General features: G+C 37.1%; 1 protein-coding gene across 3 annotated transcripts in view; it reads left to right on the top strand.

Annotated features, from left to right (window-relative positions):
* The window catches only part of TRDMT1 (tRNA aspartic acid methyltransferase 1), a 58,004-nt gene extending 47,804 nt beyond the window's left edge, over nucleotides 1-10,200 (top strand). For 2 of the 3 annotated variants that reach the window (XM_066385611.1, XM_066385610.1), the window contains one exon: nucleotides 7,714-10,200. In XM_066385611.1, the coding sequence (XP_066241708.1) occupies nucleotides 7,714-7,814 (101 nt within the window). In that variant the 3' untranslated portion in view covers nucleotides 7,815-10,200. The remainder of the gene's footprint in view (nucleotides 1-7,713) is intronic. The other variant, XR_010751593.1, reaches the window with a different exon arrangement.
* The last annotated feature ends 2,496 nt before the right edge of the window (nucleotides 10,201-12,696 follow it).

The following is a 12,696-nucleotide window of genomic DNA, read 5'->3' as shown; positions in this document are numbered from 1 at the left end:
TTATACAATTATTGACATTTTTCTTCCGTCATTTTTTCACATGTATTTATAACCTGCCTCAGTCCAGTCCCTTCAGACATGATTCTCCCTCCCTTTACTGCAGAAATGGTCCTGTGCGATGTTCAGGGACAGAGGGCCAAAGCAGCACGTGCTCACCTCTCCCCACGGATGAATGCTAACAGAAAAGCTTTCCCCAGATTATTTTGCTTCCAGAGATCCTATTCCAGCAACCCAACACTAGATTGTGTGGGTTGAATTGTCTTTTTTATGAAAAAACTTACCCATGCAAGTCCTAACTTAACTTGCAATTCAGGAATTCCAGGGGTGGTTGCTATTAGGAGATGGAACACACTGCCTGTGCTTCTTAGAGCAACCCTGTCCATTTCCTGATCCCACTTCCTTGGCTCCTGGGCTCTCCCCTGCGTGGATGATGCTCTGTGTTAAGCTGGGTTAGGTGTGTTCCTAGTACCTGGCTTGTGAGAGGGGGAAGACACGTCTCCTTAACATGCTTCCAGGGCTACACAAGGAGGGATGCGTTTTTGCTAACTGACTGGGGTTTGAAAGCAGAAAAGCCAAACTGCTAAATCCAATGTTGTTGTAATGGTAATACAGTACTGTTCTTGAAGCACATAATGGACTAAATGGATCATGTTTTAAATTCGAAATAATGGACTTACAGATAAAGTTTTAGACTACATCCTTTTTTACACTGCAAACTGTTAATATAATTTAACTGTCGAGTAATTGGTCTCTGAGTGTGGTCATGGCAACCAAGTTTATTTTGTACTCTGCCTTTTTTCTTGGTGATCTTATTTGGTGACAGATATCCTGGGGAGTGTTATTTAAGAAAAACACAGATTTTCCTTGTCTTAGTTTATGTCACAAAGTGAATGAGAACATCATAAAACAAACAAAGAACTGAGAATTAAACTCAAGAATTTAATTCCCAGTATGCTTTCCTTATTGGGTTTTTTGTTTCTTTTCTTTAGAATGAGCAATTAGGTACTTTCAGTAGTACTAAAGAGAGAAAAGAGATTCACTATCTAATAACAACTAATTCCTAAGTTTTATTTGAGTGCTTTTTCAAATAGTAGTCATCACTTTCACAGTATTGAAACTTAGCATAGCATGGACCCTGGAGTCAGATGGACTTGAGTTTGAATCCCAGCTCTACCTTACACACTCTCTGTCTTAGTTTACACTTCTGTACAATGGGGATAATTGCAGCACCAAATTCATATGGTTGTTGTGACAGTTAAGTAATTTAGTATATGTAGAATGTTTATATATCACACTGACACGTAATATAAAATTTAAGTGTCAGCTTTTATTTTGTAAACCATAAATATGTCTTTGTTTTTATAGCCTTCATAATATCTTTTCTCATCTAAAATTTTCAGATGGGTAGAATAGGATTTTTTATAGCTCTCTGAAAATATGTATAATATATATAAGAAAGCCTTTTTCATTGCTTATTCTTCTTTTAAAATATGTGACCTATTTGTATAGATCTTGCCCCAATGTCACTACTGAGCAGCGCTCTGACAGAATTGTCCTTCATGTATGCTTTTGACATTATTGACTCTAGGTCCAAATGGGCATTGTTTGGGCCTGTCCACTGGCAATGATGGATATGCATTGATTTTTCCGTCCATTTGTCCTGCTCCCTTTGTGACTAGTGGTGTGTGTTTGTGAGAGAGCAGGCTTTGGAAGAGAGGAGCACTAACCTATACTTAGTAAATGAAAGCTGCCATTTTACCTCATGAATTCTATGTATTTTTTATGAGGATTATTAGTATTTTTTTTTGAAATGTACATAAGTTTTTTAAAAAGCCACCTTTAAAAAAATTATGTAATTTTTTCATAAGCTAGTTTAGATTTTAACATCTATGTTTACATATAAAATACACACATATATAATTTTGACATATTTCACTTATTTTCAAATGTTTTTTTCCTTCTGATGTAATTTTAATATTGCAAAAGATCATCCTTACAATATTTTAGAAGTCTGTTTGTAGATATATTTATACCTGTGGCTACTTTGAACTTACTGATTTTTGAGATGACTAATATACTTGCTTAAGACATATTTATAATAGCAATTTTATGATTATGCAATTGCAGACATAGGTTTATTATGGCAATCACTTATTTTATTGTGGTAATTATAATGTCATGTGTCGATAAAGCAACTTTATCCTAAAATTTGCTATTCTTAATGATCTTAATTTCTTCATTTTATTATCTAACTTGTTTTTTTTATATGATTGCTATACCAAAGGATACAAATGTGCATTTGTAACCTTGTAACTAACATTATGCTGTATACCCTGAGGCATGGACAGTCTTTTCTATTGATACTCACAGGCTTTGTTCCAGAATATAGTATCTGTGGGACATTTTGTTTCATAAAAGAATGTAGCAAATAGAAGTCCACCATGTGAAAGTCAATTTGAGGAAGCAAAGTATAAAAAAATAAGTATGAGGAACTTGTATTCAGAATATATAAAGGACTCTTACAACTCAACAATAAAAGTAATCAAATTTAAAAATGGGCAAAGTCACCTGACCTTTGGATAGAGCATCTACCTGGGACACTGAGGTCTCCAGCTTAGGCACAGGTTCTCCAGTTTGAGTGCAGGGTCACCAGCTTGAGCATGAGTTCAAACAATCACTGCTTTGAACCCAAGGTCACTGGCCTAAGCAAGGGGTCACTGGTTCGGCTAGAGCCCCCAGTCAAGGCATGTATGAGAAGCAATTAGTGAACAACTAAAGTGATGCAACTCAAGTTAATGCTTCTCATCTCTCTCCCTCTTTCTCAAAAAAAAATGTGTAAAAGATTTGAATAGATATTTTCCTGAAAAAAATAGACAAATGGCCAAAAAGCACATGAAAAGATGTTCAACATCATTAATTATGAGGAAAGTGTAAATCAAAACCACAATAGATACCATTTCACAAAAAGACAACAACAGTGTTGGAAAGATGAGAAATCAGAAGAAATCAGACCCCTTGTATATACTGCTTGTGGGAATATCAAATGGTACAGGTGCTTTGGAAATCGGTCTGGAAATTTCTCAGATGTTAGGCATAAAATTTTTGTTGACCCAGCAGTTTCACCCCTAGGTGTATATTCAAGAGAATTAAATTTAAATGTCCATGCAAAAACTTATACATAATGTTCATAACATCATTATTCATAATACTCAAAAAATAGAAACAACCTAAACTATCAATGCATGAACGGAATAGAATATTATTTGGCCATAAAGAAGAATGAAGTATTGGTACATTCTCTAACATAAATGAACCTTGAAAACATTATGCCAAGTGAAAGATGCCAGAAACAAAAGCAGCATATTGTATGGCTCCATTTATAAGAAATGTTCAGAATTAGAAAATCCAGAGACAGAAAGTAGATTACTGGCTGAGGAACAGGGAGGGGAAATGGTGAGTGACTACTAATGGGTACTGGATTTTAAAAATTATTTATTAAATTTATTGGGCTGACAATACAGGTTTCAGGTACACAGTTCTACAATACATCATCTGTATGTTGTGTTGTGTGTTCACCACCCCAAGTCCAGTCTCCCTCCATCACCATCTATCTTCTTTCTACCCTCCACCACCTCTCCCCACCCTCTTTCCCTACTGCCTTCTAAGGAAGTGAAGTGTAATTCAGTGTTTCTCAACACCGGTGTGCGGCCCCTCTGCCAGAAATCTAGTGCCGATCTGTGAAAGATTTTCCACCCTGATGTATGAAGATTTTAGACCCAGTGATCTTAGTCAAATATGCTTTTATGCTCAGGATGATTTCTGCCTTAGCAGAACCTGGAATAATTCTCCTATTTTCACTGGTCCCAAGTATAAAAAGGTTGAAAACTACTGGTATAATTGGCATATAATACTGTATCAGTTTCAGGTGTACAATAATGATTAGATAATGAAATGGTTACCACAATAAGTCTAGTTAATATCTGTCACCATACATAGTTACAGTCTTTTATTTCTGGTGATGAGGACATTTAAGATCTACCCTCTTAGCAACTTTCAAATATGGAGTACAGTATTGTTAACTATAGTCATCATGTATAGTCATTACATCTTTTTTTTTTTTTTTTTGTAACAGAGACAGAGAGAGGGACAGACAGACAGGAAGGGAGAGAAATGAGAAGCATCAGTTCTTCATTGAGGCACCTTAGTTGCTCATTGATTGCTTTCTCATATGTGCCTTGACTGAGGAGCTACAGCAGAGCGAGTGACCCTTGCTTAAGCCAGTCACATTGGGTTCAAGCTGGTAAACTGTGCTCAAACCAGATAAGCCTGTGCTCAAGCCAGCAACCTCACGGTTTTGAACCTGGGTCCTCTGTGTCCCAGTCCAGCACTCTATCCACTGTACCACCGCCTGGTCAGGCTCTACATTACATCTCCATAACTTATTTTATACCTGGAATTTTGTACCTTTTGACCACCTTCACCCATTTGTCCCCCCCGCCCCGTCATCTCCCCCCACACACCACCAATACCAGTCTGTTCTCTGTAGTTATGAGCTTTTTTTGTTTGTTTCTTGCTTGGTTTTTTTTTTTTTTTTTTAGATTCCACGTAAGAGTAAGATCACATGGTATTTGTCTTTCTCTGTCTACTCAGTTCATCCCTCCCTCTCCATCCATGTTGTTGTAAATGGAAGAATTTCATTCTTTTTATGGTTCAGTATTATTCCATTGTATATACTGTATATATGACATTTTCTTTTCCATTCATTTATTGATGGACACAGGTTATTTCCATATCTTGGCTACCATAAAAATGCTGCAGTAAACATATATGGCAGTGCATGTATCTTTTCTAATTAGTGTCTTTGTTTTTATAGGATAAACGCCTAGTAAAGTTACTGGATCATATTGGTAGTTCTGTAATATATTTTAAGTTTTTTACTCTTTCCACAGTAGCTTAACCACTTTGCAATTCCATCAGCAGTGGACAAGAGTTCCCTTTTTCAGCATCCTCACCAACACTTTCTGGTTTCCTTTTAATAGTAGCCATTCTAACAGGTGTGATATAATATCTCACTGTTGTGTTGATTTGTGTTTCCCTGATGCTTAGTGATGATGCTTGTTTTCATGAGCCTGTTAGCCATCTGTATGTCTTCTTTGGAAAGATGTTGATTCAGATTCTCTGCCAATTTTTTAATTGAATTTTTTTTTTTTTTTTTTGCTGTTGAGTTATATGAATTCTTTACATATTTTGGATAGTAATACTTCATCAGTTATCTGATTTATTTATTTATTTAATTTTTCTTTACAGGGACAGAGAGTCAGAGAGAGGGATAGATAGGGACAGACAGGAACGGAGAGAGATGAGAAGCATCAATCATCAGTTTTTCGTTGTGACACCTTAGTTGTTCATTGATTGCTTTCTCATATGTGCCTTGACCGTGGGCCCTCAGCAGACCGAGTAACCCCTTGCTCGAGCCAGCAACCTTGGGTCCAAGCTGGTGAGCATTTTTTTATTTTGCTCAAGCCAGATGGGCCCGCGCTCAAGCTGGCAACCTCGGGGTCTCGAACCTGGGTCCTTGGCATCCCAGTCCAACGCTCTATCCACTGCGCCACCACCTGGTCAGGCATCAGTTATCTGATTTAAAAATACTTTCTCCCATTCAGTAGGTTGTCTTTTTGTTTTGTTGATGATTTCCTTTGTTGTGCAGAGCTTTTTAGTTGTAGTCTTACTTGTTTATTTTTGCTTTTATTGCCTTTGCTTTTGGAGTCATATATAAAAAAGTCATCTGCAAGACTGATGTCAGGGGGCTTACCACCCATGTTTTCTTCTAGGAGTTTTATGGTTTCAGGTCTTACATTCAAGTCTTTAATCCATTTTCAGTTAATTTTTGTGTACAATGTAAGATAGTCTAATTTTATTCGTTTGCCTGTGGTTGTTTGGTTTTTCCAACAGCAGTAATTGAAAAAAAATCCTTTCCCCATTTTATATTCTTTTCTTCTTTGTCAAAAATTAATTGATTATATATGCATGGATTTATTTCTGGGTGCTCTATTCTGTTCTGATGGTTAACTAGTCTGTTTTTATACTGATACCATATGGTTTTCATTACTATAGGTTCTTAATATAGTTTGATATAAAGGAGCATGATGCTTCCAGCTTTGTTCTTCTTTCTTAAAATTGGTTTTGCTATTTGAGTCTTTTGTGGTTTCAAATGAATTTTAGGATTGTATGTTCTATTTCTCTGAAAATAGCAAGGGGAATTTCATTAGGTTTAGATTGCTTTGAGTAGTATGGACATTTTAACAATATTAGTTCTTTCAATTCATGAGCAAAGAATATCTTTACATTTATTTCTGTCTTCTTCAATTTCTTTCATCAATGTCTCATAATTTTTAATGTACAGGTCTTTCACCTCCTTGGTTGAACTTCTTTCTAATATTTTATTCTTTTTGATGCAGTTGTAAATTGCATTTTTTCTTATTTTCATCTTTGATAGTTCATTATTAGTGTATAGAAACACAATAGAGTTGTGTATATTGATTTTAAAACTGCAACTTTACTGAATTTGTTTATTCTAACCGTATTTTGGTCGAGTAGTTAGGGTTTTATATATAGTATCACATCATTTACAGATAGTAGTAGCATTATTTCTTTTTTTCCAATTTGGGTATCTTTTATTTCTTTTTCCTGCTTAATTATTCTGGTGAGGACATCTAATCCTATGTTGAATAAAAGTGGCCAGAAGCTCATCTGGTTCCTGATCTTTTTTTTTTTTTTTTTTTTTTTGGTATTTTTCTGAAGCTGGAAACGGGGAGAGACAGTCAGACAGACTCCCGCATGCGCCCGACCGGGATCCACCCGGCACACCCACCAGGGGCGATGCTCTGCCCACCAGGGGGCGATGCTCTGCCCCTCCGGGGCGTCGCTCTGTTGCAACCAGAGCCACTCTAACACCTGGGGCAGATGCCAAGGAGCCATCCCCAGCGCCCGGGCCATCTTTGCTCCAATGGAGCCTTGGCTGCGGGAGGGGAAGAGAGAGACAGAGAGGAGGGAGGGGGGCATGAAGAAGCAAATGGGCGCTTCTCCTATGTGCCCTGGCCGGGAATCAAACCCAGGTCCCCCGCACGCCAGGCTGACGCTCTACCGCTGAGCCAACCTGCTAGGGCCTCCTGATCTTTTCAGCTTTTCACCCTTGGGTATGATGATAGCTAGCTGTGGGCTGGCTTTCTTTTTCAGGTGATTAAAATGTCTTGGAATTAAATTCTGGAGATATTTGCAAAACTTGTGACTATACCCAAACTACTGAATTGTACACTTTAAAAGGGTGAATTTTATAAAATATTAATTGTATCTTCATAAACCTGTTACTAAATACAACAACTGTGAAATAACAGTAGCCACTGATTTTCTTAAAGTTCACTAATATACAGGTTTCCAGGAATTCTGTGGCTGTTATGTGTGTGTGTGTATATATATGCACTGCACATAATATGATATGTCATGTGATGTGACAGTACCCATTGTGTAGGCAACATACTGTTACATAATATTTTGACTCTAAATTCTTACTTGTTAAGTGAACTTCTTGGAGACCTTAGGGACTTATTTATGTAAAAGACCACTGTGCTCTTCTTACTAAAGGACATATCCTTTTATCTTTGGAAGTTATTATTACAAATGGTTGTATTATAAATTTTTCTTTCTCTTTTCTAGGGTTTCCTGAGAATATAACAGTCAAACAGCGTTATCGTCTACTTGGAAATAGTCTGAATGTGCAAGTAGTAGCTAAGCTAATCAAATTTCTAGTTGAATAATTTAAAAATGACTCTGAAAGATGGTCACAGCATTTCTTCATATCCAGGCGGTAATTCTGATATTCTAGTTTGAATTAATTTTGATGAAATTCAACTAAATTATCTTAGTCTCTCTTTAATAAGAAATTTGAATTTATCACAAAAATGCCAATTTTTTTTTTGCACATTAAAACAATTTTTTTTATGGATTGATCTTTGAGAGACAGAGAGAGTAGAGAGAAGGAAGCATTCATTTGTTCCTCTTAGTTGTGCCCTCCCAATATGTGTGCTGACCGGGGATCAAACGTGCAACCTTGGTGTTTCCAGATGACAGTCTGACTGAGCCAGCTGGCCAGGGATCAGATTTTAGCACATTTTATGATACCATTTTTTTAAAAAGCCACCAGTGATCCCATCAGGAAAATCTCAAGTATTGAGAAAGCTGTCATAATATGACAGAAATAATTTTTCCAGAAACCTAATATGTGCTTGGAAACTTGAATTTTATCACCAGCAACAAACATGTAGGTATTTTCTTTAAAGCAGCAGAATTACTTTTTTGTTTTTGAGAAAATCTTTACCAAATACCCAACTTTGTTTTCCTTTTTTTTTTTTTTAAGATTTTATTTATTGATTTTACAGGGAGAGACTAGGGGAGAGTGGTATGTATAGTTGCTTCACTTGACTTGTTCATTGCTTGCTTGTTGCTTGTCGTATGTGCCTTGACTGGGCAAGCCCAGGGTTTCCTACCAGCGACCTCAGTGTTCCAGGTCAGTGTCTATCCAATGTGCCACCACAGGCCAAGCCCAACTTTCAGTATTCAGTTTGCCTTTTAGTTTTTATTTTATATAAGAATGACATTTGGGGGTGGGGTTCTGCTGGGTCAGCTTGAAAATCAAACTGTCAGCACAATTTCTTTGGGACAGCCCTCATGTAGTTCAGTGTACAGCCAGGGTTCTTATGTGAACTTCCTATTTTGTCATATAGACTAGGAAAAAGAAATGTATGCAAGAGCCTGGATGTCATACAGATGTTCATTTTCACATTTCATCAAGAAGATTCTTATGTTAAACGGATTTATTTTTATTGAGCTCAGAGTGGTGAGGCCGACAGTCATTGCCTGTACAGTTGGCACCACTTGTGTCACACAAAGGTGCCAGCAACTTCACACACCCTCGTTTATATAGCACCAGTCGAATGTTAGCACAGTGAAAATCACCAGTAAACTTTCAGCATGACTGTAAACATAGTTTTGATGTCGTGGGTGTCCTGAGAGTTCCTGGAGGAGCCTAGGTTCCATGGTTCTCTGTGAGACAGCTGGCTTCCAGCATCTCTCAGCAGTGCAGTTGAGGGCTGGCTCACACTCCTGTGTCCCCTGAGGCTGCTGAACCAGATCCAACTTCTTCACCTACTTACTCCTAAAGCTATCTTCTTAGAAGCAGGAACTTGGTGTTTCTGCTATTGGCAACCTCATCAGCCCTGAGATGTAGAAAGTCAGCTTGCGGTGGCACAGCAGTACAGGCTTGACTAAAGGGGCTGGTTTGGATAATTTTCCCAGCACATCGCCAACTCTCTCTCACCTATCCTCTGCTTCTTCAGTCAGTGACATCTGGAAGGCCCTCACGATCTCCAGCTGCACGTTCTGGTGGCCTTAAGTCAATGAGTGCTGGCTCCAAGCTGCTGGAAGTGCTCCCTCTCCCATACTGTTAAAAGTAGAAGCTCACTGCACTGTTGCACTGGACTCGCTCAAAGTCTTCCTCTTCCACCTTTTCAGAAAACGAAATGACATCCTTTTTCTCATATTGGGGTCCTTCAGGCTCTCATCATCCCAAGTGGAACTTCTGGAGCCAGAACTGCTACTCAGACTATTCCAGCTGCTCTCATGGCTCAGGTGATGACCACGAGCCTGCAGGTGGATGACAGGTCAAAGTCTATAACCATGTAATTTTGGTTCTGGTGGATTATTGGTGTCCCCACAGAAACATTGGGCAATAAATTTATTTCAAATCCTAAAAAGTTTCTTTAAAAAATGGGTTGTCTCTTTGGCCTCCTCATTGACATCATTGCTGAATGCTGAGATCTTAGAAACTTCATGGTGTTGATCAGAAGTCTGGTGGCCACACCATATTCACCCAGCACTGGACTGCCAATTTGTTTCCTTAAATTTATGTTACTGTGTTTTGTAAAGTGAAATTATTGTTATGCATTGGGTGATTATATTTTCATATTAATTTGTTACATATATATGTAAAATATCTTTATAAAACAATATAAACAGATTTAGGGACATTAGAATTTTAATGTCAACATCAATATTTTATAAAGTGTCATAATAGGCATATTGTAATGAACCTGAGTTGTATATTTTTGTGTCAATTAAAGAAGTTGCTTTACTCTTGTCTTTTTACTCTTTTGTTAGATGATTATTCCTAATTCTTTTTTTTTTTTTTTTTTGGTTTGATCAACAGAAATTTATTTTCTCAGATTTCCGGAGGCCTGAAGTAAAAAATGAAGGTGATGGCCGGGTTGTAGATGACTTGAATTGTAGATGACTGTGTTTTCCCCTTGGTCTTTACATGGTCTCTGTGTGTGTGTGTGTGTGTGTGTGTGTATCCTAATCTCTCCTCTTCTTTTTTCTTTTCTTAAAATTTCTTTTTTTATTAATTTTAATTGTGTGACATTGATAAATCAGGGTATATATGTTCAGAGAAAACATTGCCAGGTTATTTTGACATTTAATTATGTTGCATACCCATCACCCAAAGTCAAATTGTCTTCTGTCACCTTCAATCTGGTTTTCTTTGTGCCTCTCCCTTCCCCCCGCCCCCCCATAGCCACCACACTCTTGTCCATGTCTCTGAGTCTCATTTTTATGTCCCATCTATGTATGGAATCATATACTTCTTAGTTTTCTCTGATTTACTTATTCCGCTCAGTATAATGTTTTCAAGGTCCATTCATGTTGTTGTAAATGATCCGATATCATCATTTCTTATGGCTGAGTAGTATTCCATAGTATATATGTACCAAAGCTTTTTAATCCACTCGTCCACTGACAGACATTTGGGCTGTTTCTGGATCTTCCCTATTGTGAATAATGCTGCCATAAACATGGGGGTGCATTTCTCCTTTTGGACCAGTGCTATGGTGTTCTTGGGGTATATTCCTAAAAGTGGGATAACTAGGTCTAAAGGCAGTTCGATTTTTAATTTTTTAAGGAATCTCCATACTGTTTTCCACAGACGCTGCCCAAGACTGCATTCCACCAGCAGTGCAGAAGGGTTCTTTTTTCTTCACATTCTTGCCAGAACTTATTCTGTGTTGTTTTGTTGATGAGCACCATTCTGACTGGTGTGAGGTGATATCTCATTGTGGTTTTAATTTGCATTTCTCAAATTAGTGATGTTGAGCATTTTTAATATGCCTATTGGCCATCTGTATGTCCTCTGTGGAGAAGTGTCTATTCATTTCTTTTGCCCATTTTTTGATTGGATTTTTTGTCTTCCTGGTGTTGAGTTTTACAAGTTATTTATAAATTTTGGTTATTAACCCCTTATCAGATGTATTGTCAAATATGTTCTCCCATTGTATAGTTTGTCTTTTTATTCTGTTCTTACTGTCTTTGGCTGTGTAAAAGCTTTTTAGTTTGATATAGTCCCATTTGTTTATCCTGTCCTTTATTTCCTTTCCCATGGAGATAAATTGGCAAATATGTTGCTGTGAGAGATGTCAGAGAGCTTACTGCCTATGTTTTCTTCTAAGATGCTTATGGTTTCACGGCTTACATTTAAGTCCTTTATCTATTTTGAGTTTATTTTTGTGAATGGTGTAAGTTGGTGGTCTCATTTCATTTTTTTGCAGATAGATGTCCAGTTTTCCCAACACCATTTGTTAAAGAGGCTGTCTTTACTCCATTGTATGCTCTTACCTCCTTTGTCAAATATCAGTTGTCCATAAAGGTGTGGGTTTATTTCTGTGTTCTCTGTTCTGTTCCATTGATCTATATGCCTGTTCTTATGCCAGTACCAGGCTGTTTTGAGTACAATGGCCTTGTACTATAACTTAATATCAGGAAGTGTGATACCTCCCACTTTATTCTTCCTTTTCAAGATTGCTGTGACTATTTGTGTTCTCTTTTGGTTCTATATAAATTTTTGGAATACGTGTTCTATATCTTTGAAGTATGGCATTGGTATTTTAATTGGTATTGCATTGAACTTATAAATTGTTTTGGGTAATATAAACATTTTAATGATGTTTATTCTTTCTAACCATGAGCATGGTATATGCTTCCACTTGTTTGTATCTTCCTTGGTTTCTTTTCTCAATGTTTTATAATTTTCCGAGTACAAGCCTTTAATCTCCCTGGTTAAATTTACTCCTAGGTACTTTATTTTTTTTGGTTACAATAGTGAAGGGGATTGTTTCCTTAATTTCTCTTTCTGACACTTCATTGTTGGTGTATAAAAATTTCTCTGATTTCTGAATATTAATTATATATCCTGCCACCTTGCTGAATTCATTTATCAGGTCCAGTAGTTTTTTGACTGAGACTTTAGGGTTTTCTATATACAATATCATACATATCATCTGCAAATAATGATAGTTTTACTTCTTCTTTTCCTATTTGGATGCCTTTTATTTTTTCTTGTCTGATTGCTGTGGCTAGGACTTCCAGAACTATGATGAATAAGAGTGGTGAAAGGGGGCAACCTTGCCTTGTTCCTGATCTTAAGAGGATTGCTTTTAATTTTTGCCCATTGAGTATGATGTTGGCTGTGGATTTGTCATAGATGGCCTTTGTCATGTTGAGGTTTGTTCCCTGTATTCCCACCTTGCTGAGAGTTTTACTCATGAATGGGTGCTGAATTTTATCAAATGCTTTTTCTGCATCTATTGAAAT

Source organism: Saccopteryx leptura, chromosome 5 (genome assembly GCF_036850995.1).
Source record: "Saccopteryx leptura isolate mSacLep1 chromosome 5, mSacLep1_pri_phased_curated, whole genome shotgun sequence".
NCBI classification, from domain to species: Eukaryota; Metazoa; Chordata; class Mammalia; order Chiroptera; family Emballonuridae; genus Saccopteryx; species Saccopteryx leptura.
Note: the sequence above shows the minus strand (reverse complement) of the source record. Positions and strands in the feature narration are given on the sequence as shown.